This window comes from Leguminivora glycinivorella, chromosome 14 (genome assembly GCF_023078275.1).
Source record: "Leguminivora glycinivorella isolate SPB_JAAS2020 chromosome 14, LegGlyc_1.1, whole genome shotgun sequence".
NCBI classification, from domain to species: domain Eukaryota; kingdom Metazoa; phylum Arthropoda; class Insecta; order Lepidoptera; family Tortricidae; genus Leguminivora; species Leguminivora glycinivorella.
This window is the reverse complement of record NC_062984.1, coordinates 11,908,366-11,933,814: the sequence shown is the minus strand read 5'-3', so window position 1 is coordinate 11,933,814 and position 25,449 is coordinate 11,908,366. Positions and strand designations below refer to the sequence as shown.

General features: G+C 34.8%; 1 protein-coding gene across 1 annotated transcript; it reads left to right on the top strand.

Moving 5' to 3' along the window:
- The first annotated feature begins 4,756 nt into the window (after positions 1-4,756).
- On the top strand, positions 4,757-14,914 carry LOC125233628 (ecdysone oxidase-like). The gene is made up of 4 exons (XM_048139689.1): positions 4,757-4,773; positions 9,008-9,123; positions 9,444-9,577; positions 13,051-14,914. The coding sequence occupies exons 2-4, from the start codon at positions 9,015-9,017 to the stop codon at positions 14,629-14,631; spliced, it is 1,824 nt and encodes a 607-aa protein (XP_047995646.1). The 5' UTR covers positions 4,757-4,773; positions 9,008-9,014; the 3' UTR covers positions 14,632-14,914.
- Positions 14,915-25,449: the final 10,535 nt, after the last annotated feature.

The following is a 25,449-nucleotide window of genomic DNA, read 5'->3' as shown; positions in this document are numbered from 1 at the left end:
AAATTCGCGTTTTCCGGGACCTAAGGATAAGTTAGACCGATTTTTCACCCCAAAAACCCCCACATAACAAATTTCTGCGAAATCGTTAGAGCGGTTTCCGAGATCGTCAGTGTAAATAAATATATATATAAATAAATAAATAAATATACAAGAATTGCTCGTTTAAAAGTATAAGATACATAGTAAATATATTTACATACATAGTATACCTACATACATAGCTTGTAGATAATAATGGGGTTTAGTAAACTAAATTAATTTGATGTCCTCTTTTTATAACGTATATTTAATAAAATAAACACATCTTCTTAACCAATGCTCTGGTGTACTGTTTTTAATATTTGCTCCGTGACAACAACGGCAAACTTTTTAATTCGTTATTGAAAATATATTTTGCGAATAGAAAAAGTTACCATGATAATTAAAAAACATAACTTGGTATACCTTATTTTGAAACATTTTTATGTTGACGTAATATGAGAAATGATTTTCTTAAATTTAACTAAGTTTTACTGTAAAGATTTTTTTTATCCGCTACAATAGTAGATTACGATACAAGTGCGAAAAAAAGGAAGTTCGAAACGAGTGGCGATAAATTAAAACACGACCGAAGGGAGTGTATTAAATTGACACGAGTTACGAATTTCCGTTTCGCACGTGTATCGTACGACGGTTTTCAGTACAGATGACCCTCCAATGTTTCGACCTGGCATATAATGAACCACTTCTCGCACTAGTGCGTAAAAAAAACACCATCTGTACTGAAAAGGATGTTTATTTACTCTTGTTTGTTACCAACGTATATTTTCTACCGAACATTTTTTTATTTTTACACGTTCTACGTTGAAATAATGATTGTTTTAATATGGCAAAAATATAACATCAATAACTCGTGCATATTTAAATGACCGAGGGCAAACATTTGTTTGTTTTAAAATATTTACTTAGTTCTTGCTTTTGAGCGTTAATAAACGACTATATTGAGCTAGCATTATCTTCTAGGCACCTATCGTCACTACTTTTAAAAAATCTCGTATCTCACGCTGTTCCTCAAAGTTAAAACGCAGTAAGTCTATATGCATTCCATACATACTTACCCCTTTCCGACCGGTTTGATATAATCCTGCAAATTATTTAAAAAACCTGTCTTTGCAATGCCACAGTTTCGTTTTCTTTCAACCCCTTATTTGCCAAGAGTGGCACTGAAGCTTTAGTAGTTTCATGTGCTCTGCCTACCCCTTTATGGGATACAGGCGTGACTGTATGTATGTATGTATGTATGTATGTATTTAAAAAAAATCTTGACAGAAAGTAAATTGTATTTTCGGGCTCAAACCTATACCGATCGAATCTGCAGACACTAGCAACACGTAATAATTAGTAAATACCTTAGGTTGGCCGGGTCAGTCGATCGCAGGACATGTTTGAAGATGGCACGGTATTTTGGTGAGAGTAGTGATAGTGACCCACGTAAGTTCATAATTTCGTATATTTTTGGTGACAAACCTTTTATTTAATGCATGATTTTTACTGTTAAAGAGCTAGTGGTTTTATTAATTATGAATTAAGACTAAAATTACTTAAGTGATTTCGTGTTATTAATAAGATCGTAAAAAAGAAGTGCACGAATTTATAGGTTCGGTCGTAGCCCGTAATCCGTTTGCCATAAATATCTGCACGTTTATGTGTATTCGGCCTTTGGGCGTAAAATGAATTTCGAACAAATAATCAAATATTTTCGCGGTTTATTACAAATTTCGGTTTGTAATTCAATATTTATATTCTATAGGGCGTCCATTAAGTGATGAACAAATCCTTGAAATTTTGTGCAATGGTGAAATATCAGACACTGAAAATTTTGACGAGGGCCTGGAAGAATCAACTTATTACCTTTTTGAATGGCGTGACAACGAAAGTTTGGAGGTTGACCAGCTGTTTTTTGAACCTTCGTCTTCAAATACTTTAACTGATTTAAAAATACACGATCCGTCAATTGTTTCTGAGACGCAATGATAATGATTTAGCTTTGGTGAATGCATGGAGGGCATACGTACAAAATTGTTTGCGACGCCATGGGCCTCCCTAGACGCAAAGTACTTATACTAGATTTCCGCTTGGAAATCTTTGCAATGCTCATTAAAGCACCAAGAAAACGGCGTAATGAATAGAGAAGCATGTTCGAATGACGTTTCACATGGTATAAACACCTGTGAGGCCCAGAAAGAGTCAGAGCTCGCCAGCCCCTTGCATCTATCATATTTGATAGTTATTAAACATTTGCCTAAATTTGACGATATGAAATCCTCCAAAACCTCCATTCCCCATTCGAATCCTGATCCAGTCGATTAACACGTTGCATCAACGTTGCAACAACGTGTACCTTTGCATTACACGCAAAAAGAAATGTTTGAAAGATTTACATACGAATTAAGTGATAGTTGGAATGAGATTTTTTTCGTCAATTGTTTTTTTTTTATAGTTTTTTTAATCGTTGTATAATGTAAAAACGAATAATAGATGATTATAAAAAAAAGTTTTATTATCTAAAATAAGATATTTAGTCACTTTTTACGTGTCCTTCCGAATTTGCACTTTTGTGCATTTACATATAGGTCCTGAACGTCACTTTCCTGCATGCGATTTTTTTATTGATTAAAGGCAATAAAATTTTTTATATTATTTTTTACGAGTATTTGACGACCAGTTAAAACTGTTCACATGCATTTTTTATGAGATTTTAGAAAATAATTTTCTCGGTCGTAAAGGGTTACTACAATTTTCTTTTCATTGACAGACGAAGATACAAGTTTTTTTAAAAGTAGTGACGCTATATCTCTAGCTGTCAACTCAGTTTTTCTATTCGACACAAGGTAGTCTTACTTATAAGGCAAGGTTCATTGTGATAGGTATCGAGGTGATAGGTGGGTAATCTGTCATTTGATGAAATAAATATTTGTCAATGTGTATAATTCTTTAAAGAAGATAGTTTTGGAATTTATTTTTTAAAAATTCCAACAATGGATAATTTTTGACTCTGTAGTGTCACCAGGGGCGGCTCACTCCGCGATTCTATCGCCGCGCTACAAGTACATGCCAGCGGCCGCGAGTTCGCGGCCTAATCAGGGGTGGCGCGTGCTCTCACGGAACGCACGTTCGCACTTTCTAATGTTACTTTACGTCGCGAGTTTTTTTTAAGGTTCATATGCTATGTCCGCGTGTGGAATGGCTAATAATGCTTAGTTAAATAGATATCATGAATAAAATAAATACCATAGGACATGTTTACACAGATCTACTATTGATTAAGTCCCCCAAAAAGATTCAATAAGGCTTGTGATGTTGGAACTTAAACAAAAATATATAAATACCATATACCTAGAAATACCTAGAAAGTACCCAAGACTTGAATATAATAGTATAACATTTTATCTGAGTATTAAATCGTTTTAATCCGTAGGCAACCCTATCGCCGGGCGCCGCGCACGTGCGGCTCGTTTCTTTGTTAGAATTTTGTAGGTATTTAAAAAGTCGGCATGTCGTAAACATCAAAGCAGTGGGCCTTCTGTACTTGTACTATTATATATTCTGTGGTGTCACTTGAATATGATAAAACGTCTTTTTTCCAAATTCACCTTAGTGGTCATATTTATATTTTTTTTTTTTTCAAAACATAAAATGTCTCGTTTTCGCTATTCTAATGGGTTTCTAATGGGCTGGCAACGCGCACGTGACACTCCTTGAGTTGTAGGTGTCTATAGGTGACGGTGATCGCTTTCCGCGATCGCGGCCCATATGCTTGTTTGCCACCGACGTAGTATACAAAAAATCATGTATACGTTACTCACACCACGACCGTAAGGCGCTCTACGTCACTCGTCTGTCTCCTCTGCATTACTCCGCCGTGGCCACAACGAAGTGGTGGATTAATTTCCCCGGAAGACTAGCTTCGCACTGAGGGTGCAGCAGCTGAAGTTGCGTCACTACGTGCGTGCACTTCAGTTCATTCGTTGTGCGCGTGCCGCGGCCGCTGCAGGACACCATCGCATTCGGAAGCGCAGACTTCTGGCCGAAGGGCCTAGTCTTTCGGCGGCTCCGGGGCAACCTGCCGAATTCTATGTCGGGACAGACGACGAAGCCTCGACGTTACGTCGTCACCTAAATTTAGTTAATTTCTTGTTTTGTTGTGTTTCGTTTTTTTTCGTACTTTTGTGTTTTTATTCCGTACTAGCCTTTGCCCGCGGCTTCGCTCGCGTTAGAAAGAGATAAAAAGTAGCCTATGTCACTCTCCATCCCTTCAACTATATTTACTTCAAAAATCACGTAAATTCGTGGCTCCGTTTTGCCGTGAAAGACAGACAAACAAACATACATATTTATTTATTTAATCGTTATTGCACAAAGAAAATACAATTGTATACAAGGCGGACTTAATGCTATAAGACATACACACTTTCCTATTTATAATATTAGTACGGATGTTTAGTTCACATTGTTTTGGTTTTTACATTTAAAATAAATAAATACAATATTATCCTGCGACTTCGCTCTGCGATGAGACTTTATTATAATTAACGTAGTACACTAATTGGATAAATTTTATCGCACCGTTGCGTCCCTATCGCACTTACGTATATTTCGAGAAAAGGACAGCCTGACGTATTGTAGTTTATCACGCGACCATGCTTGCCTGCCTAAATTATAAAAGTAATCGTATTATCAGATGTCTTAGTCAGTAATTAAATGATAAAACCATCATACGCCGGCTGGCTTTCAGTAAGTAAACGACGTGTATCTACATTTTAATCTAATGTTACAATAATTAAGTAAATAAGTACCTATATTATATTAGTGTTTAATATATTATTTTCAAAATGGCGCGTACTCGGAGATATTTTTAATACATTTCTTATATAATATTTTATAAAATTTATCATTACCTGTTTGTAAATGTGATAAAATTCAGTAAACATATCAATTTTGAAAAGTTATTCACACTCATTTTAATCAATGTATTGCTTTGTAAATATGAATTTTATTTATTTTTAAAATATTTCACATAAAAGTTCAATTCAAAACTCTAGAATGGACAAATTCAGAACAGGGTGGAAAAAAAAATACAGATACTTAACAAGCTCTCAAATATTAATAAAAAAGGGTACCTACATTGCCAATAAAAAAAGGTTCAGTACCGACTTTCGTGAAGCGCTCAAGTAAACACAGGCCGGCGAAATTAAGTACTTTATTCGATACAATGTTTGCTAAAAATCCCTATTAATAAAATTTTCCCCTTAAAAAAAGGTTTAACAGCCCTGTACTTTTAAAAATTATACGAAGCTTGATAACCGTAATTACCGTAATCGCCAAAAAAGTTTGATTAGTATAATGTTAAATCACCAAACATTACGCTTTTGCGTAAGTGCTATGTGACAATAGCGGGTACGAATATTATTTACATTGTTAGTACGTCTGGTAATCCTGTTATAAGTACCTAACTAATTATATTATGTCGAAAAAAATACAATTGACTTTAATAGTATATTAAGATACTAGTGCTAGAAGAGGTTAATTTCTTGTCAGGTCGAAACTTCGGAGCGCCATCTATACTGAAAAACGTCGTATGATACACGTGCGAAAAGGAAATTCGTAACTCGTGTGGATTCACTCCCTTCGGTCGTGTTTTAATTTTTCGCCACTCGTTTCGAACTTCCTCCTTTCCGCACTTCTATCTTAATGTATTACTTATGACTCATACAAACCGTTCTCCCACTATGATTTTTTTTTATCGTTTTCATTTTTTTGTTTAAAGTGAAATTAAAAATTATTGTAAGAACTAACTCTCATTTGCAATATTCAACTTCCGCCCCACGTTTCGCAATGTATTATTTTTCACTCTTAGTAGTACCTAATCATCAGCTAAATGTAAATTCTATAGTAGTAAAGAAAAAAAATCCAAATCTTATACTTTTAAACGAGCAATTCTTGTATATTTATTTATTTATTTATATATACCGACGATCTCCGAAACCGCTCTAACGGGTTTTCGGGGGTGAAAAATCGATCTAGCGTAGCCTTAGATCTCGGAAAACGCGAATTTTCGAGTTTTCATGAGTTTTTCTTTCGCGTTAGTAAATGTAAAATATGGTCGTTAATTTCGCCGCGCGCGCATCGATTCCGCTTAGCTCAGTCGTACGAGGTCGGTCTAATGTACGCAGATAGATCGTAGGTGTCAGGGTTTCGAATCCCGGCCAGAAATAAAGTTTTTTTTTTGTTTTTGTATTTATAAGAGTTTTTTTTTATCTAAAGACGTGATATATTAAAATAGAACCAGGTCGCCCAGATATTTATAATAGTAGGTACAAGTACAGAAGGCACTCCTTTGATGTTCAGAAATTGCCGCCATTCTAAATTCTTACCTACATTAACAATCGGACCGCACGCGAGCAGCCGACATTCAATTTTATTGCGCCGCGCGAAGGTCGACACCACTGAATGGGCCGCGAACTCGCGGCCGCCGACATGTACTTGTAGCGCGGCGATAGAATCCCGGAGTTAACCGCCCGCCCCTGCTATTGCGCAATACACGTGCATCATTTCTATGACTGTGTGCGTGCCAAGGACGCTGATCGTGTCATCACGCACGCACACAACGACAACTACAGTTAGAAGCACAACTGAGTCAATATTAAAATTAATGATTCTCGTCAAATTATGTACATTTTACCAAGGGACCAATATTGACTCAGTTGTGCTTCTAACTGTAGTTGTCGTTGTGTGCGGAGAAGACTCCGAGACCACGGGGACAACGCCGTCCTTGAAACGTTGGAGATCAGTTTAATATGTAGTTATACGCGATTAAGTCCCGATTTAAAAATAATTATGAGAATCATTAAATTCTAAACACATGCAGTATATTAGTACTTGAGCGCTGCTACAAAACTGCTTTACAAATGATGTTATTTCATTTATACATTTTTCATTGTTGCGCATAATATATGGGTACGTAGCTATACCGAGACGAACATAATTCTTAATTAATTTATCTCCTAATAATTTTCATTATTTCTGTAACTAAAACTATATTATAGTTTACTGATGATTAATTTTCCGACATATTATGCCGGTGCAAAAGTGATTCAGTACAAAATATTATCTAATGGATACAATGATTATATTTATCTGCAATAACATAATGGGACAGTTAGTTCTGAAGTGTGTTTAGAATTTAATAATAAAACAGAAACGAAATGATTAGCCTTTTTGAAAAACAATAGAGAAACGTGTCAAGATTGTGCATGTTGGTTCAGTAGTATAATAATATTCTCAATAAGCTAACAATAGCGACACGCCCGCCGGCGGCTTGTCCGCTCCCTAATAGTACACCTATTATATTCTCTGAGGTCATGGTCATTGAAACATGCGCGTACCTAAGGTTAATACGCGATGCTAACCTACCACACACTCAAAATGCATATGCATTATATCCAATATGCTAAATCCGGGTAACCTTAAACTTTAATCACTTGGCATTGGCGTAGGCCTCTAACAAATATTACATTTATATTTTATATTTTAACTCTCAAGAGAATAATTAGTAGTGACTTGTTTTAGGAATAGGACGTTTATCGAGTTACATTTTGTGAAATTAAGTTTGTGTTTCCGCGGTTAGTTGTTGTTTAAATCAATATAGTTTAATGTGTGTGTTTATGTTTATTTTTTTAATAATTGCGAGAATTCTACGGTGAGTCAAAGTTCAAAAACATAAGTAATATAATATAATTTATATTCGTATGTAGGTAATAATAAATTACTTTAATAAAATAAATTTCTAGAGCGCGCGTAAACATTATTTGAACTATTAAATAGTTGTAAATGTAATAAATATAGCAGTTGCGTAACCGGGTCGGGCCTGTAAGAAAAGCAAAAAATCTAACTAGTCTATACTCCTTACACTGACCAATATTTTGTTCAGCTACTTTATATCATCCTTAAAAGTTTTTCCTAAGAGGTTATGACTGTATCGCGAATTCTGTTACGTCAAAAGTATGGCCGACAACCGTTAATGACAACAATAATGGCGTACATTGAAGCTTATATTTATTTTGTATGAAAAATTACAAAATTAAAGATTTAATTTTTTTTAAAGTTATTTTTTTGCTTTTGTTACAGGCCCCATCCTGTATTTAAGTTCTCATTAGTAGGTATTTATTATTATTCAATTATAGGCAAGCAGCTATTCAGCTGATGAGCCTATATTATAAGTACCTATGACATACACGTATTTAATGCAATCAGTGTTTAAAAGAGGTAAAAAGGCGAGGGGTGCAGTGCAGGTACACCACAAGTGTGTTTTGACTCAGTTAAACACCGTTGCATACAATAATTTTAAGTACGGCTGGTGTTATTTTACCCACTAGTGCTAGAAGTGGTTCATTATTTTCCAGGTCGCAACTTCGGTTGGCCATCTGTACTGAAAAACCTCGTATGATACACGTGCGAAAAGGAAATTCGTAACTCGTGTCGATTTAAAACTCGCCCTTCAGTCATGTTTTAATTTATTGCCACTCGTTTCGGACTTCCTTATTTCCGCACTTGTATCGTAAAGTAGGTACTATTTTCTACAAACGTGCACTTATTTTATTAATAGTTTCCTAGATTACTTTTGGTGAAAAACACATTGTTTCCTGGATTTTCTGACATAAAAATTGACAGCTTGAAAAACATCTATTATGGTCACATGTTTTTTTTCTGTGTTTTTATGTTGGTGGTGGTAATATTGTGTTTTACACGCAGTACGCTAAAAGGTTAAAAAAAATGCGTTTTTGGAAAATCAATTATTTGAAAATGTAATAAGGTGCAGTGGGGTAATTTCTAATTACAGAAATGCACGGGTCATTTCAAAAGGGGAATCTTGACATGATCGAAATAATGGTAATTTTTCGTGACTTTCTAAATTACCCCACTGCCTTAGACTATTAATTTAACCATCTACTTAAGTTTTTTGTTTTAGCGATAACATGCAATACAACATGGCAGTCGTTGTAAGAATATTAGTATTTGCTGCTATTTTTGGTGCTGCCAACTGCGAGATCACGGAAGAATGGCCACCAAATGCAGAAGTTCATGGTAAATAATGCATTTTATCTTTTTCTTCAGTCGTTTTAGTGACTTTGTGTATTTTTGCTGAAAATCAGGAGATAAGGTTCCATGATTATAAATACCATGGATGCAATAAATTTATGAAGAAGAATAAGAATAAGTATGTCCTAAGCTAAGATTCATCGCTAAGTGCATGGCCTTGTGCAGTTTTATTTGCATAGCAACACACCACAAGCGCGCAAATTTAATTCACTCTTGTCAATCGGACCTCTAAAATGTTCATTTACCATTTATCATCAAACATAATGCGATAAACACATGAAATCTGACTGCCACGTTTTTTCTAGATTTCGAGGAGTTCGACTTCATTATAATCGGCGCTGGTTCAGCCGGTAGTGTGGTCGCGAACCGACTCAGTGAGGTGGACCAATGGAAAGTATTGCTCATTGAAGCTGGAAGTGATCCACCGGTAGAGAGCATTGTAAGCAATTTTCATTACCGAAGATTAATTAATGAATTTTACAGGACATTCTTACACAGATTGACTAAGCTCGACAGGGCCACAACACAGCCTTCTTGAGCTTACTGTGGAGCTTAGTCAATCTGTTTTTCAGGCAAAGAGCTCTAGATCATTTTTTGATTGCGTAAATGTTACTTTATGACATGTACATATATGTATATGCAGAAAAGGGCCTTACCAATTATTGTCAGAATACCGCAGTGGGAATCGTACAAGCCGCATTTTAAAAAACTTAAAATATTGACTGTGCCTCGCCTACACATCTTGGTTCTCCTATCAGGGCTTGTCAAAAATTTGGAGGAAACTGAAAGTGATTATGACAGAGCATTGAGATTTGCAACGAGAAGAAAAGACCTTAAAAATAGTTTAGTGCCTAAATTAAAAATTGTGCAACGTTCAGCAAGCTACCAGGCAGTTCATTTTTTTAACAAACTACCAATTGAGTTTAAGCAGATCTCTGATTGTAAATTGTTCAAGCGCAAGTTAAAGACTTTTCTAGTAGAAAAATGTTATAACTCAATTATGATTTTTCTAAATAACATGTTTTAATTGGTATGTGATAATTACTTATTTATTTTATTTATGTTTTCTTTGGTAATTGTATACAATGTAAATAACTTATAGATTGTATTGATATCTTATGATTTGTAAATAGGTTATAGATTGTTAATTCTGTTTTATTTTTACTTTATTGCTATAGTTATGGACATTAATGTAGTAAATACTAGTAGGATGAATATTTTTGTAGTAGTTTTAGTATTGTGTTGTATGTAATTATTATATGCATGAATGAATATTCGACACAATGTTTATTGTTAAGAATAAATAAATAATAATTATATATATATATATATATATATATATATATATATATATATAATACTAGCTTTTGCCCGCGGCTTCGCTCGCGTTAGAAAGAGACAAAAAGTAGCCTATGTCACTCTCCGTCCCCTCAACTATCTCCACTTAAAAAATCACATCAATTCGTCGCTCCGTTTTGCCTTAAAGGACGGACAAACAAACAGACACACACACATTTTCCTATTTATAATATTAGTACGGATTATGGATGGATATGGATTATGAATTATGGATAGTCCTCCTCATCGGTTTCGATGACGGCGACCTCAGCAGATTATGAATTATTTTGCTTGTTATGGGTTTTTTATGACATGTATGTAGAACTTGATGCACTACAAGTATTTTCGACAATAATGTATGTTGCGTGAACCAATATTTCTATATTAGTAAATATAGAAATATTGGTTTCAATTACGGTCATCGTACAGACTTAAAATACAACGTACGATTGATTAATCGGGAAATAAGTATATTGTTTTTGAAAAATGAAAATGAAAATGAAATATTTATTTTTCAAGTAGGCATATTACAATGCGCATATGAACGTCAAATAAAGCTACGCCGGCTCTAACCCTACGCCTCAGCCTCGAGAAGATTTCAGTCCCCCTCAGTTGGGAGGGGGTATCCACTATGGGACCGGCAAGAAACTCGGCGGGCAACTTCTTTTCAAAACATTACATCTTATAATTAACATGCATTAAATAACAACATACAATTTAACATGCAAAAGTATTCATCAAAGAATATGAACAGACTAGGTACTCTATGGAAATCAATTTCAATAAATTATATTATTGCTTAATAATACGTCGTTCTTCTTCAGAGAAAACATATCAAATTGTCATAGAAGAAAAAGATAATATGAATCTCAATATCATTAAATATGTAATTTACCTACACAACATAAAATATAAAATATTTGATGTGCTTTCTTATCTGAACTGTGTCCTCTATACATAATACAATTATTTTAATTGCTATTCGTTTTTTGTAGTTTCTGGTTCGGGCCATGCATGTTTGTCTGTCAAATAGTCCTCGACTCTGTAATAAGCCTTTAACATCAATGATTTTTTTAAGTAGTTCTTAAGAGCTGGGAGGGTAATCTCAAAGCAGTGTCAGGTAACTTATTATAAAAATGAATGCATTGCCCAACAAATGACTTCTGTACTTTACGGACACGAAACTTCTTTATGGCAAGCTTATTTTTGTTTCTAGTGTTATAATTATGGATATCAGAATTCTTAGTGAAACAGTCTAAATTCTTAACAACATAAATTATACTATCATAAATGTATTGGGAAGCTACAGTTAAGATATTAATTTCTTTGAAGAGTTCTCTTACTGATTCACGTGTTCCTAAGTTGTAAATAGAACGAATGGCTCTCTTTTGTAATACAAAGATAGTCTGTATGTCAGCTGCTTTGCCCCAAACCAGAATACCGTATGACATTACACTGTGAAAATAACTATGATACACTAGGCGAGCTGTCTCAACATTAGTCAGTTGCCTGATTCTCCTAACGGCGTATGCGGCTGAACTTAATTTGCTTGCTAGTTTCTTTATATGAGGACTCCATTGTAGATTTTTGTCCAATGTTAAACCAAGAAACAGTGTTGTATCTACCATCTCTAAGCATTCATCATTCAAAAGTATTTTTGTATCGATTGGTTTAACATTCGGCAGAGAAAATCGAATACATTTGGTTTTCTTAGAATTAAGAAGTAAATTGTTGACAGTAAACCACTGCAGTACATCAGCTAACGTGCTATTAATTACATTGTAATCCGTAGATTTTCGGTCAACATTAAAAAGCAGTGATGTATCATCAGCAAAAAGTACTATTTCACAAAAGTTTTTCACTATACATGGCAAATCATTTATATAAACTAAAAACAGGAATGGACCTAAAATTGAGCCTTGTGGCACTCCTAATTGGACTACAGTCCCGCTAGAGCGAGTTTTGTTAACAACTACTGTTTGTGTTCTATTGCTAAGGTAAGAAGACATAAAGTTTAGGGCATTTATAGACAAACCATAGTGTTCTAATTTCAAAATGAGCGTTCCATGATCCACACAATCAAAGGCTTTTGAAAGATCACAAAATATGCCAATTGCATCACAAGAATTATATATGATTATTGATAAGCACTTTCAAAACATTAAAGAAAGCATGTGTATTTGTAAAGATGTAAAAGAAGCAAACTACTTTTCAGAACGGCTCTCGTAACTAAAGCAAACTATGAACCGTGTAGTAGTTAGGTTCTTATTTCGTATTTTCATTTAATGAACCAGTCTTTTCTTTGAACACGTTTACAGCAGACATGCATAAAGAACTATTCAGGCACTTCATAAAAAAAGGACGCCTTGCATCTCAAATGGACAAATTGGACTTTAAAAAGCGAGTTTCTTTGCAGTGGTTGTTTGTTAGACGAGTGATAATGTTCGGTAAAATTTGCTTTGGCAATTGAAAGAGTAATACCTCTTTTCCAACTGATTGAGGTGTTTCGAGTTTATTATACTTACGTGTACATTATATGTATAGGTATAGTTCTAATTTTTTTTTTCATTACAGATCCCTGGATTATATTCCCGGTTAGAAAAATCGGAATATGATTGGAATTACACTACAGTCAATACCGGAATAACTAATCAAGCTAATGTCAATGAGGCTGTGCATTGGCCGCGAGGAAAAATGTTAGGAGGGTGTAGCAGCATGAACGTGATGATATATGTAAAAGGCAATGACGCTGACTTCCAACGGTGGTATGACCAAGGAAATAAGGAGTGGCATCCTAAAATTGTTCGTGAATACCAAAAAAAAGCTGAATCTTTCCAGAACCTAAATGGACTAAAAAATGTTGCAGTGAAAAACGCGTATGGCCAAAATGGACCTTTAGGTATCAATTATTTTAACAGCACATCCGAAGAGCTCACACAAGCATTACTAGGTGCATGGAATGAAATTGGTTTCAACACTGTTGCCGATATTAATGAACGAAATGTATTAGGAGCCGGCCTTTACGGAGCAACAGCCGTAAACGGGCGCAGAGAGAGCACAGCAAAAGCCTACTTGAACCCAATACAGAACCGAGAGAATTTCAAATTATTAAAAAATGCTTTGGTTACTAAAATCATAATTGACGAAATAAGTTTGGAAGCTAAGGGAGTGAAAGTGGAAATGAACGAAACAAAATTTATTTTTTACGCTAAACGTGAAGTTATTTTAAGTGCTGGAGCAATCAATACTCCCCAATTACTAATGTTATCTGGTGTTGGTCCTAAACATCACTTAAAATCCAAAGGAATTGCAAGTTTAGTAAACTCGCCGGCCGTAGGTCAAAATCTTTTGGATCATATTTACATACCAGTTACAATCTTCGGAAACCAACCTGAAGAATTAGCCGCGAATTATAACGAACTTCAGTATGAAATTTACCTCAAAAATAGCACAGGCTATTTTGCTACAAATACCATACAAAATGTACTTTCACTTTATGGTCGATCTAAAGATTCAAAATTTCCACAGTTTCAAAACCTTGTAGGTATATTTCCCAAAAATGCAGACCAAGTAGAGACTTATTTTAGAAGTCTGTACAAATCTGAAGTAGCTGATTCCATCATCGAAAATAGTAAACATAACGCTCTTTACTTGTATCTTTTTCATAATTTGCATCCTTATTCGAAAGGAAATATATCCCTTAGTACAAGTGATCCGAAAGATGCCCCTCTTATATACGCTAACTATTTCGACGATCCAAGAGATTTGCAGGCTGCATCAGATGGGATTCGAATGTTGACCAAAATAGTCAATACTACATTTTATAGATCCATCAACGGATTCTTGGGCAGGCTAAATTGGCCAGCCTGTAACAGTTTCGATCATGACAGTGATGAGTATTGGAAGTGTGTAGCGATTAATATGGTGTTGACTATTTATCATCCCGTTGGCACTGCCCGCATGGGTATTTCACGTAAGACTGCAGTAGTGGATAGTCGTCTTAAAGTGTATGGTGTTCATAAACTTCGAGTAATAGACGCTAGCGTTATGCCAACGTTAACAAGTGGTAACACAAATGGACCAACAATAATGATAGCAGAACGTGCAAGTGATTTCATAAAAGCAGATAATTTGCCTAATTTCAATGAATCTTAGAATTAAAGGGAACCTAATAATATTTTTTCCAACACCTTCATTTTTATGAATATCACTGAAATTTTAGCAGATTCATATATTATGCTCCACTTTTTCAATTGAGAAGACTGGCGCTTCTTACGTTATTCCGGCATTTTCTACGGGTCATGGGAGTTAGTTTATGTACGTTAAGTATTAAAATAATTCAAAAGTTATGGACGGATAAATTATCCATGAATATTGTAGTATATTTTAGCACGATTAGATTTCGTTTTGTAAATAACTAATAAATTAATTTATTTAAGAATGACGTTGCTGATTTCAACACCCAAGTTCAGTAAATATCGCAGTCGAAATCATGCAGACGTGTGGAAAATTCCGATCTGTCCACACCCTCGATCCCAGTCTAAATTCGATTGCGATAAAAAATATCGGAATTCAATACGGGCCCTATGCCCGCAACCGTTTACAGAGCCACACGTCACCGCACCCGATGTAAATACAGGAAATACGCCGTCAGTGCTGCCATCTATATTCATGAGTTCCACTTTTTATTAGATTTAGGGCAATTAATTAAAAGACACATGGCGATTTATAAGAGTTGAAATATATTATCGCAATATAGTAAGGCAAGGTGTGCTCCTATGAATAGCTACCAAGGGACTAAAGTACAAACGAAGTCCTTAAGATTAGGAACTATGGGCTGTTGTTTTTTATTCAATAGTTTACATGTATGAGAGAGAAAGTATAACAATATACTTGTTAGAATAAGATAGATTTAGTTTTGTTAATTCCAACACGCCCCCTCAAAAATAAATCTATGATGAAAATCATTATACAAAACAATAACAGCATCACCCGCCTTTTTCTGGGAAACATTATGGCCAACATTTGTTCAAAGGTAAGGGAAACCCAGTAAAACCTTACCAGCCATGTCATCGACTTATTTCTAAAATACAATCCAACTTATTTGACATGTCCTATCTATATGGTACCATATTTTACAATTATATTCAACACATATGCATATGTAGTTTAACACACCAGAATCGATTGATCAGATCGATTCAAGTTAATTATAAGTCAACACATAGTCGTACAAATACAAAACATTTATAACCACATAAAAACACACATAAATATAAATTACACCGACATAACCTTTAAGTCTTAATATTAACGCTGACATTTTATACGCTTACATTTATGTCAACAGGTATATGACATGTATTCATATTGTAATGTTTCATAGGTATAACATTCATACAAACTGTACGTCATGAACAAATTGAAAGTACAAACTCAGTTGTTCTAAGGTTAGTTGGAAGAGAGCTCGCCTTTGTACATAACCATTAAAATTATTTACTGTACTTCACATAAGACGGACCGTATACCTGTTCGCCACCGACGTGGTATAAAAAAATGTTCTGTACAATAATTTACTACTACTACTACTACACAGTTTCTTATATTTAACTGTACCTCATGAAACATATTACTTTCACAATAAATCAATCATACATTTATCATAACATAATGATTAAGTATTAGTTAAATACGTATCAATTATAATACGTAGTTTCAGCTTACACTATTTTCAATTGATTATAGGTATATAAACCACAAGCTGTATATTATTTTCATAACCATTCAGTAAAATTCTACTGGAATACATATTAAGGTTCACTTTTCTATACATTTCTCATATACCATTATCTCTGACAGGTTCATAGATATATTTTAGAACTAACCTGTCTGTGCTTGTACATGCACATTGTATTAATGACCACCAATTATATAATAGAATTAGAAACAATCTTATTGATCCTTTATCAATGAACTTAAAAGTTCAGCTTTATCAATGCCACTTTGCTGTTGGACAATTACCGAAAACCACTTCATAGAAGTTTGTCACCCCTATAGAGTGTCCACTGTTCGGCTCACTTATGATTTCCTTATCCGTGAGAATCAACTTGACACTCTTTAGCATAACGAAACGTATCGCCTTGTTTACGTTAGCTTAATTTGGCTAAGAACACCCCACACTTCATTTCTACAAAGTCCTTTGTTCTTCAATTGGAACTCTTTGCATTATTCTACTTCACATTCCAAATGCAAAGATTTGTTTAGCTAAGTATAGTTATTTAAAATGCTACAGCAATACGAGTATTGCTTTATTTTACTTATTATTGTGTGTTGTTATTTATGATTAATAATTTTTAATGTATCTACATCATTTAAAATGAAATTTATTTAATATATCACTGTCTGTACCTACTAGATAATGGTTAAAATAGAATTAGGTTTTTTTATATTTATTTATAACCAAATGTTAGGTATTAGTTGTGTTCTGAGAGGAGGTCATATTTAGCTAACCAAATAAAATAAAATTGAAAGACTTATACGACTCTTTCATTTGCAATTTTCGAGTATAAAATTTGTAGGTAAGTCATTATCTTTCAATCATTATAATAAGTAAAACATCATTTTCAATTTAAATGAGTATTAGACAGAGTTGTAAATTTTTAAGATAAATAATATTATGTATTGTTGCCTAGTTGAACTAATAAAAAAAAATAAGAGAGCGGCTACAAGAATTATATACCTGCGTCTGTAATAAAACAATGCAACATTATGATATTTTCTTACAATCTTTGTGTGAATGACTAGATATTAAAAGAAAATTAGAGTTATGATTTTTATCAACAAAGATACCGATTTATACAATTTAGGTCTAGGTACTCGTATAATTTTATGTGTTCTGAAAATATTTTTGCTTTGGAAACAAATAACTTTAACTAGTAATATAACTGCACATGTATTTCACAAAGAAATATAATTTGTTTATATAACTACATGTACTACAATGAATAATGTACTTATTATTTTTGCTCTAAACTGTTTTGTTTTTATTAAATAGGTATTTAAGTTTCGTTGATCTATCTCCTCTCAAACACCTATAATTATAAATATTTTAATTAAAAACGGGGCTTGAATATTTTATCTCAAATCTTGCATAAAAGCAGTCGGTCAAACAAACATTCCGGATCGTTTCCGATGCGACGCAAAGGTACCCATCACACTGGCTGCGTTTCCACGCTGAACCACGATGGACAAATACAAACACACACAAGTGTTTAACCATAAAACAAAAAAAAATCCTGAAGACATTATTCAAATTTCCATTGCCCTCAAACTCGTGTGGCCCAAAATCAGACTTCTCGGAAAAATCCCGAATGTCAGTTACATTTTCATTTCCATCAAACTCATGTGGCTCAAAATCAGACTTTTCGGAAAACTCCCGAATGTCAGTTACATTTTAATTTCCCTCAAACTCATGTGGCTCAAAATCAGACTTTTCGGAAAACTCCCGAATGTCAGTTACATTTTAATTTCCCTCAAACTCATGTGGCTCAAAATCAGACTTTTCGGAAAACTCCCGAATGTCATTTACTTTTCATTTCCCTCAAGCTCATATGGCCGATAAATCAGACTTTTCAGAAAAACTGAATGTCCATGTTGAAATTTCCAACTCCCTCAAGCTCATATGGCCGATTAATCAGACTTTTCAGAAAAAACTGAATGCCCATATTGAAATCTCCAATTCCCTCAAGCTCATATGGCCGATAAATCAGACTTTTCAGAAAAACTGAATGTCCATATTGAAATCTCCAATTCCCTCAAGCTCATACGGCCGATTAATCAGACTTTTCAGAAAAACTGAATGTCCACATTGAAATTTCCAATTCCCTCAAGCTCAGATGGCCGATAAATCAGACTTTTCAGAAAAACTCTGAATGTCCATTTTGGAATTTCCTCCTAGCTCACATGGTCGATAATCAGACTTTTCAGAAAAACTCTGAATGTCATTTTGGAATTTCCTCCTAGCTCACATGCAATTTTATTATGTGGCCAAATTTCTCATGAGTCATAACATACTGCACTATCATTTTTCTCACACCTTGGTCATATGGCTCAAAACATAACTAAATTATGTTTATAAACACAGAACCAAATACCTCGAGGATTTTTATATGACCACAAAGATGTATTACAATTATTATACCAGTGCCAATCTAATTATTCATGAAGTAACACAACATTAAAGTGTTATTTCGTTCTTACATCATCAACAATCATATGTATAGGTATATATAATGCTATTTAAGACAACATCACTGTCAAATAATATACTTTTTAATATATATAAATATGCATACATACATACAATCACGCCTGTATCCCATAATGGGGTAGGCAGAGCACATGAAACTGTAAATGTGCCACTTTAAATACGTATCTCATCATTCGCAGACACATACTTTCTTTAGACAATCTGACAAATATAAAAAAAAACTGAGCTCCTTTAGCAATAAAACAAAAAACTAATTTATGAGCTTTCAAGTATCTTTCGGGCGCACCAGTGGGCCAATTTAACAAAAACATGTGTTTTGTTTTGCCCTTACAAGTCAAATGAAGCGTCACTATTCACAACACGTCAAAAATGGAACTTCAACAATAACAAATTTCAACGGAAATAAAATATTTGACGTGCGTATTTTAACTCCACTGTTGTACTTAATGCTAGTGTATTTAAATTTTATAGCATTAGATGTTTCGTACTTGTGTAGTGACCCAAAAATAAAGTACAAATACTAATTAATGGCTACTTTCTGTTCAAAAGTCACAATTCTATAATATTAATTGTATTGTTAATTAAAGTGACGACAAGTATTCCAAAACATGACTCAGGGAATGTAAAACAATAATAAATATAATTATACCATACGTACCACACCTTACACTTACTAATGTGTAAGTCAATGCCATGATACCATCATTGGATATTACGCTAACAAGTGTCAGCATAGGAAGGTGCTGTAAATTCAGATTTGCTGATTACTTCGACTGTCAGGAAACATGTGATAGACGTAGCCCACGTAGCACTCACGTCGATCAACGATCAATATTACAGTTGTCTCTCGTCGTTACCATTTTAGCGCATTAACTTTGAGCGCTGCGCTGCATAGTTAACTCTCTTTCCTGGTCACAAAAATATTCCTTACTCCTTCTCAGATAATGGAACAACTTTCATGTCGTTGTAGTTACTAAGTATATCAAATTGCTCGTACTCTGATAATATGCCCCTTTTTATGAGATAAGAGGCAAACGAGCGGACGGATCAGTAAGCAGTCACTGATGTTAAGCAATTAATATCACAGACAGATATATCCGTAATATCACAAATGTTGTAAATGCGTTGCTGGCAGTGAAAAGAGGAGTACGCGTTATTACTGAAGGTTCGAAGCTTTGGTCCTTAAATACGGCAAACGTCAGTTGAGTCAGAATGTATTATGTTTCATTTAACAATAGGTATCATATTGCATCCGTTTTTGTCAGTTCGCACACGTTCGTTGAAAACTTGAAGATGTAGGTACAGTTATCCCACCTCTTCAAATACTGTTATTTACATAAAAACCAGCAACAACAAAAATCATTTTTCTTTTTCTAATTTGCTTCTCGTATGTAGGACTGTAGATAGGTATGTTTTTTCAAATTGTAAATCAAATACTAAACAATGGCTGCCTCAGCTTTCCTGACTTTCAAATCCACCATTAAACGTATATAGATTTTGTCCATTAGGTAACTATTGAACTTGTAAGTTCCGCTTAACTTCTCTTATTACCAATTCACCACTGAAGGGTTAATGTTCCATTTAATATTTAAATGTTCACAATCACATAAATTTCACTTCCATTGTTCACAAACAAATCTCACAACACTATTTACAAAAATCTAATTAAATGTGTCTGGGCCCATAACCTATTAGATTTAGGGCAATTAATTAAAAGACACATGGCGATTTATAAGAGTTGAAATATATTATCGCAATATAGTAAGGCAAGGTGTGCTCCTATGAATAGCTACCAAGGGACTAAAGTACAAACGAAGTCCTTAAGATTAGGAACTATGGGCTATTGTTTTTTATTCAATAGTTTACATGTATGAGAGAGAAAGTATAACAATATACTTGTTAGAATAAGATAGATTTAGTTTTGTTAATTCCAACACTAATTTATATAGTTAAAAGATTTAGGTATTTTGTTATATTTTGAAATTGAAATTTCTTTATTGCCACAGAAACGAATTAACAATTTTCTAGCATACTCGTACAGCCTGGCAAAAAAGAGTGCGAAAGAAAAGAGTCGTGGAATATATTTTATGGGAACTAATAATATTGCACAACTTTCCTCCTACAGACAGATTCCACGCTACTTTAGCAGTCTCGATTAGTTATGACTAATCGAGACAGCCAATTGGGTGTTTTTACACATAGATCCAGTGACATTTTAATGAAAAGAATCTAGAGTTGTCAATCCTCATCAACTTTTTTAAATTTCAGAGCCAAAACCGTTTCATGCCTGAATTGTAACGGCGCCAACATTATTGATTTATAGGATGTCTACTGCCAAGCCTCTTTACTTAAACTTTTAGAGACTTTGTTTGCTGACATCTAGGATCAGAAATGGATTAAGATTATTCTCAATTGCAATTAAGCAAAATAATCTTTAAAACATAAAAGAACCATAATGTGGCTGTTCAGTTCATGGGTGGCGATAACTAGTCAACTTTAATTAACACTATGGTATTATGGAAATATTATAACGTAATACAAGATTTCCGGAAAGTTATGATAAAAATAGTAAGCTACAGCGGGGCAAATCTTGACTGGGGGCAAATGTAACTGGTCTATTTTTTCCATGTTTTACAATGTTTGCATTATTAAATAGAGTGTCCACCGGTTATATATGATAGGCGTGTCCAGTGGATACATGTAGAACTCAACATCATAGTGTAATAATGGAAAAAATGGACTAGTTACTATTGCCCCCCAGTCGAGATTTGCCCCGCTGTACCTTGGACGTTAAACTTTCGTGTCATCGTACATGGAATCTAGCCGCCTCAAACACTCGTGCCTGAGGACGGGTCTCCTAATTCCTAAATTACTCGAAACATGTCGCAACAGTCGCGAATGTCGCGATATAATATCGTGAGTAAGTACAACTTTTTATTGATTAAATAATTGAATAATAGTTAATAGATTGAACTGTTTGAACTTTACTAAAAACTCATCTTTACTAGGTTGATATAAAAAACAGATTTTAAAGGTAACAAAATACATTTTAGATATCATGTCCGCTACTTACTATTCCACAGATAGCTTTCACAGAATGTACCTACATCTTGAAATGCTGCCAAGACGTAGTGACATCTAGTATAAGCTTAAAAAACTACTTTGTAAGAATACCCAACCAAGCTATCAAAAACGTGTACAAATCGAGAAGTCACTCGAACTCCAGTCTTGGCACGTTCCTCACCACCTTTGACTAGACCATAGATTAAATATAAGAAGATCATACCATCCCATACATTAAAATGAACGCCTAAGAACGCGCATACACTACACCACACATAGATGGCGCCACAGAAAAATGTCCTGTAGCTTTTGATTATACTTGTAGATAGCGTTAAGTGTCACTTTTGACATAGATTTATGGCTCGAAAATGACACTTAAGGCCAATCATTTCTTTCTCAATAAAATAAAATAATTAATGTACGGGATGGTATGATCTTCTTCTATTTAATTTATGCCTAGACTCAAAATTTGAGCGTTTTTTGCCAAATCAAACACTTATTTACAATTAATTTTGGAATGATCCGGCATAAGGCGCAAAAGACGACAACTTACGCGTTTTAATACATAAAACATTGCATTCCACCTCTACATTACCTTTTTAAGCAAATTTTAATAAATATGCACGAGAATCGAAACCGAAATCCGGCTAGGCGATTACGACTGCAGGATACCAAGCAAACGAAATTGCACCAAATGGACATTAGAATCCAAAGTTATGGCCACTTAAGGCGCAAAAACGTAGGTATTTTTCTACACTTTCTAGGGAATAAAAGTTAATAGGGTTGTTCCTGTTGATTAGAACTAAGAAATGCTTTGCAAATCATTTGCTTTTTAACTACGCAACAAGGAGTTTTCCTCTAAATATATGTAAGGTAATACGGAACTCTCAGTGGGAGAGTCCATTAACATGGCCGGTTTTTTTATGAATAGTAAAAGTACTTATAAATAGCTTACGCCGTGATTTTAGTCTCCCTAGCTATTTATGACAAATACTTACGGTTAATATAATTTTCATCATCAGAACATAATATTCACGAACAGTATTACCTTTTAAAGATACGGGTACGAGTAACTAAGTACAGCCATTGAGTATTAAAAATTCGCTTACCTACCGAGAAAGAATATTATTATACATATACACGGCCAAGTATATATTTTCAGAAGAACCTTGGTCGGTATTTATGTTACGCGAATGGCATTACAATGTAAAACAAACATACATTGTACAGCGTGTTCGTATCCCCGAGGCTTGAGAAGTTGTATAACGAGTATGTCATTTCTAGTGAAATCCTAGGAGGATATCGGGTGTCTGTCCGGTGCACACGGTTTGTTCTAGCGTAAAAGCCTGGCTATGGCTATACGTTTAGCACTATAACATTACTAAATGTGAAATAAAACTATGGAAACGGATTAAATCGCGTATAATGAATTTAAAATACATCCCGTCGTTTCGAACTCTTTACAGCGTTCGTGGTCAACGGGTGACTGAGGAAAAATTACAATGTGCAAAAGCTACCCACATAGAAGAAATATTAAGTACGAACCATGACCACAAATAATATAGATTTCTAAGGCAGGTTCACACACTATTAATAAAGCTAGTTATACAATATTCAAAAAAAATACCATTCTACACGAAATTGACAAAGAACAAACTGCAAATGTCCAACACCATACAACACAGATGCCTCACAGCCTTCGTCGTGCTTGTTCCATTATCAGATGTACTACTGGATCCCAAGCCGGTGGTAAAGTAAAGCCATCTTCTCTATTAAAGTTTGGATATTTCTTGATCTCAATGGCCTCTCGCAACATTCTGGGAATATATCGCTTCTCCTTAGCCAGAACCAGAGCCTTGTCAAACTTTATAGCATGATTGACTTTATCCATGACATGTTCAGAGACTGCAGACCTTTGCCGACGGTGCTTGACATCCGCTATGTGTTCCTTCATCCGTGTGGAAATACTTCGTTTCGTCTGTCCCACATATGACAGGCCGCACTCACAGTCTAGCCTGTACACTCCCGCATTTTGTAGAGGAGTTTGACATTTCACAAGGCCTCAGGAATTGGGACATCTTCTTCATAGGCCATTTCCATAGTTTTATTTCATGAGTAACTATCGCGGTAACCGAAGACACTATTATATTACTAAATGTGTTGAATTACTTTCATTCACAAAAAAGAACTCAAAAGAAATATCATTTTTCATGGTTGGTTGAGATATTTTTATGATATAGACAGCAAACGAGCATTCGAGCCGCCTGATGGGATGGGACTTGGGAGGCAGTCATCGCCGCCCATGGAAATAAGAAACATCAGGGGAGCCACTTATACGTTGACGACCTTTGAAAACCCTAAATACCTGCTTCTTGAAGAACCCCATGTCATAGCACACGGGAATCAACTTAGAAGCTAGAAGGTAGCTATTCCACAACTTCTGGGCAATAACGAGCAAAAGTCGCGTTTGTTCTTGGCTTCTTGGTTTGCCACGTGTAGATGTTAAGTTTTTAGTAACAAGTAAACACAGATTTCCCAGTGGATAAACTTTGTTGGAATATGTATACTTAGGTACGGTCGTATACCAATAACTTATTGTATCATACAACTAGGGAACAAATCAAATTATTTTATTGAATATTTTTGATTTGTTCTTTTTTTCAAGTAGTCACACTACTATATATAAATTATAAATTGAAATAGATATCATACACGAAAGAAAAAACGGCAAGGCCCACTGGTGGCCGAGCCGGGAATTGAACCCGGGTCTTCAGCTTACGCGGCTAACGTCTTTACCACTAGACGGCGGCGGGTTATTAGGCGGGCGGGCGTGTGGTCTAGTGGTAAAGACGTTAGCCGCGTAAACTGAAGACCCGGGTTCGATTCCCGGCTCGGCCACCAGTGGGCCTTGCCGTTTTTTCTTTCGTGTATGATATCTATTTCTATTTATTATTGTATCATTTCGTGTTTTTAAAAGTTTATTTTCTCTATAGCACGTCTATTTGTCAAATACACATTTAAATCAATTTGGGTGTGAATGATGTTGTGATATCATAAAGAAATAAATAATCTGATTTCTTACGAAAATTCTTTTAGCGAACAGGCTGTGTTCCAGTACTTCATTAGGCCCACTTGCACCAACCACTTAACTCAGGGTTAGTGGGCTGTCATCTGTCAAATCCCATATAAAATTGTGGGTTAACCCTTCATTTTCGTTAAACCCTTCGTCCCTTAGATAAACTGCATCTTGACCCTACGAGCAGATGTCAATGTCCTGACTGACCGATTCATACCGTACAAATCGCTTTTATTGACATCAATTGTTCTCAATGTTCTCAACCGTGTCGTAACAAGCCTAATAAAAAACATTCGACCGGTATTGTATGAGATGCCTAATCCATATAATATTATTATTGACTTATACCCTGCAGCCGCTCGCGAGATACCTATGCAAGCAACAGTTTGAGGCTTGCACCCATGGTGACCGCTGCACGCTGCCTTAAAACAAATGCCTATTATATGATGTGTCTAGTTGTCTCTACCGCCACTTATTTCTACATTAGTTAGTGATTTAATATGAAGTCTTATTACTTGCGAAAACAATTCTTGTGAGTGTCCATAATACACGTAAGTTTTAATAA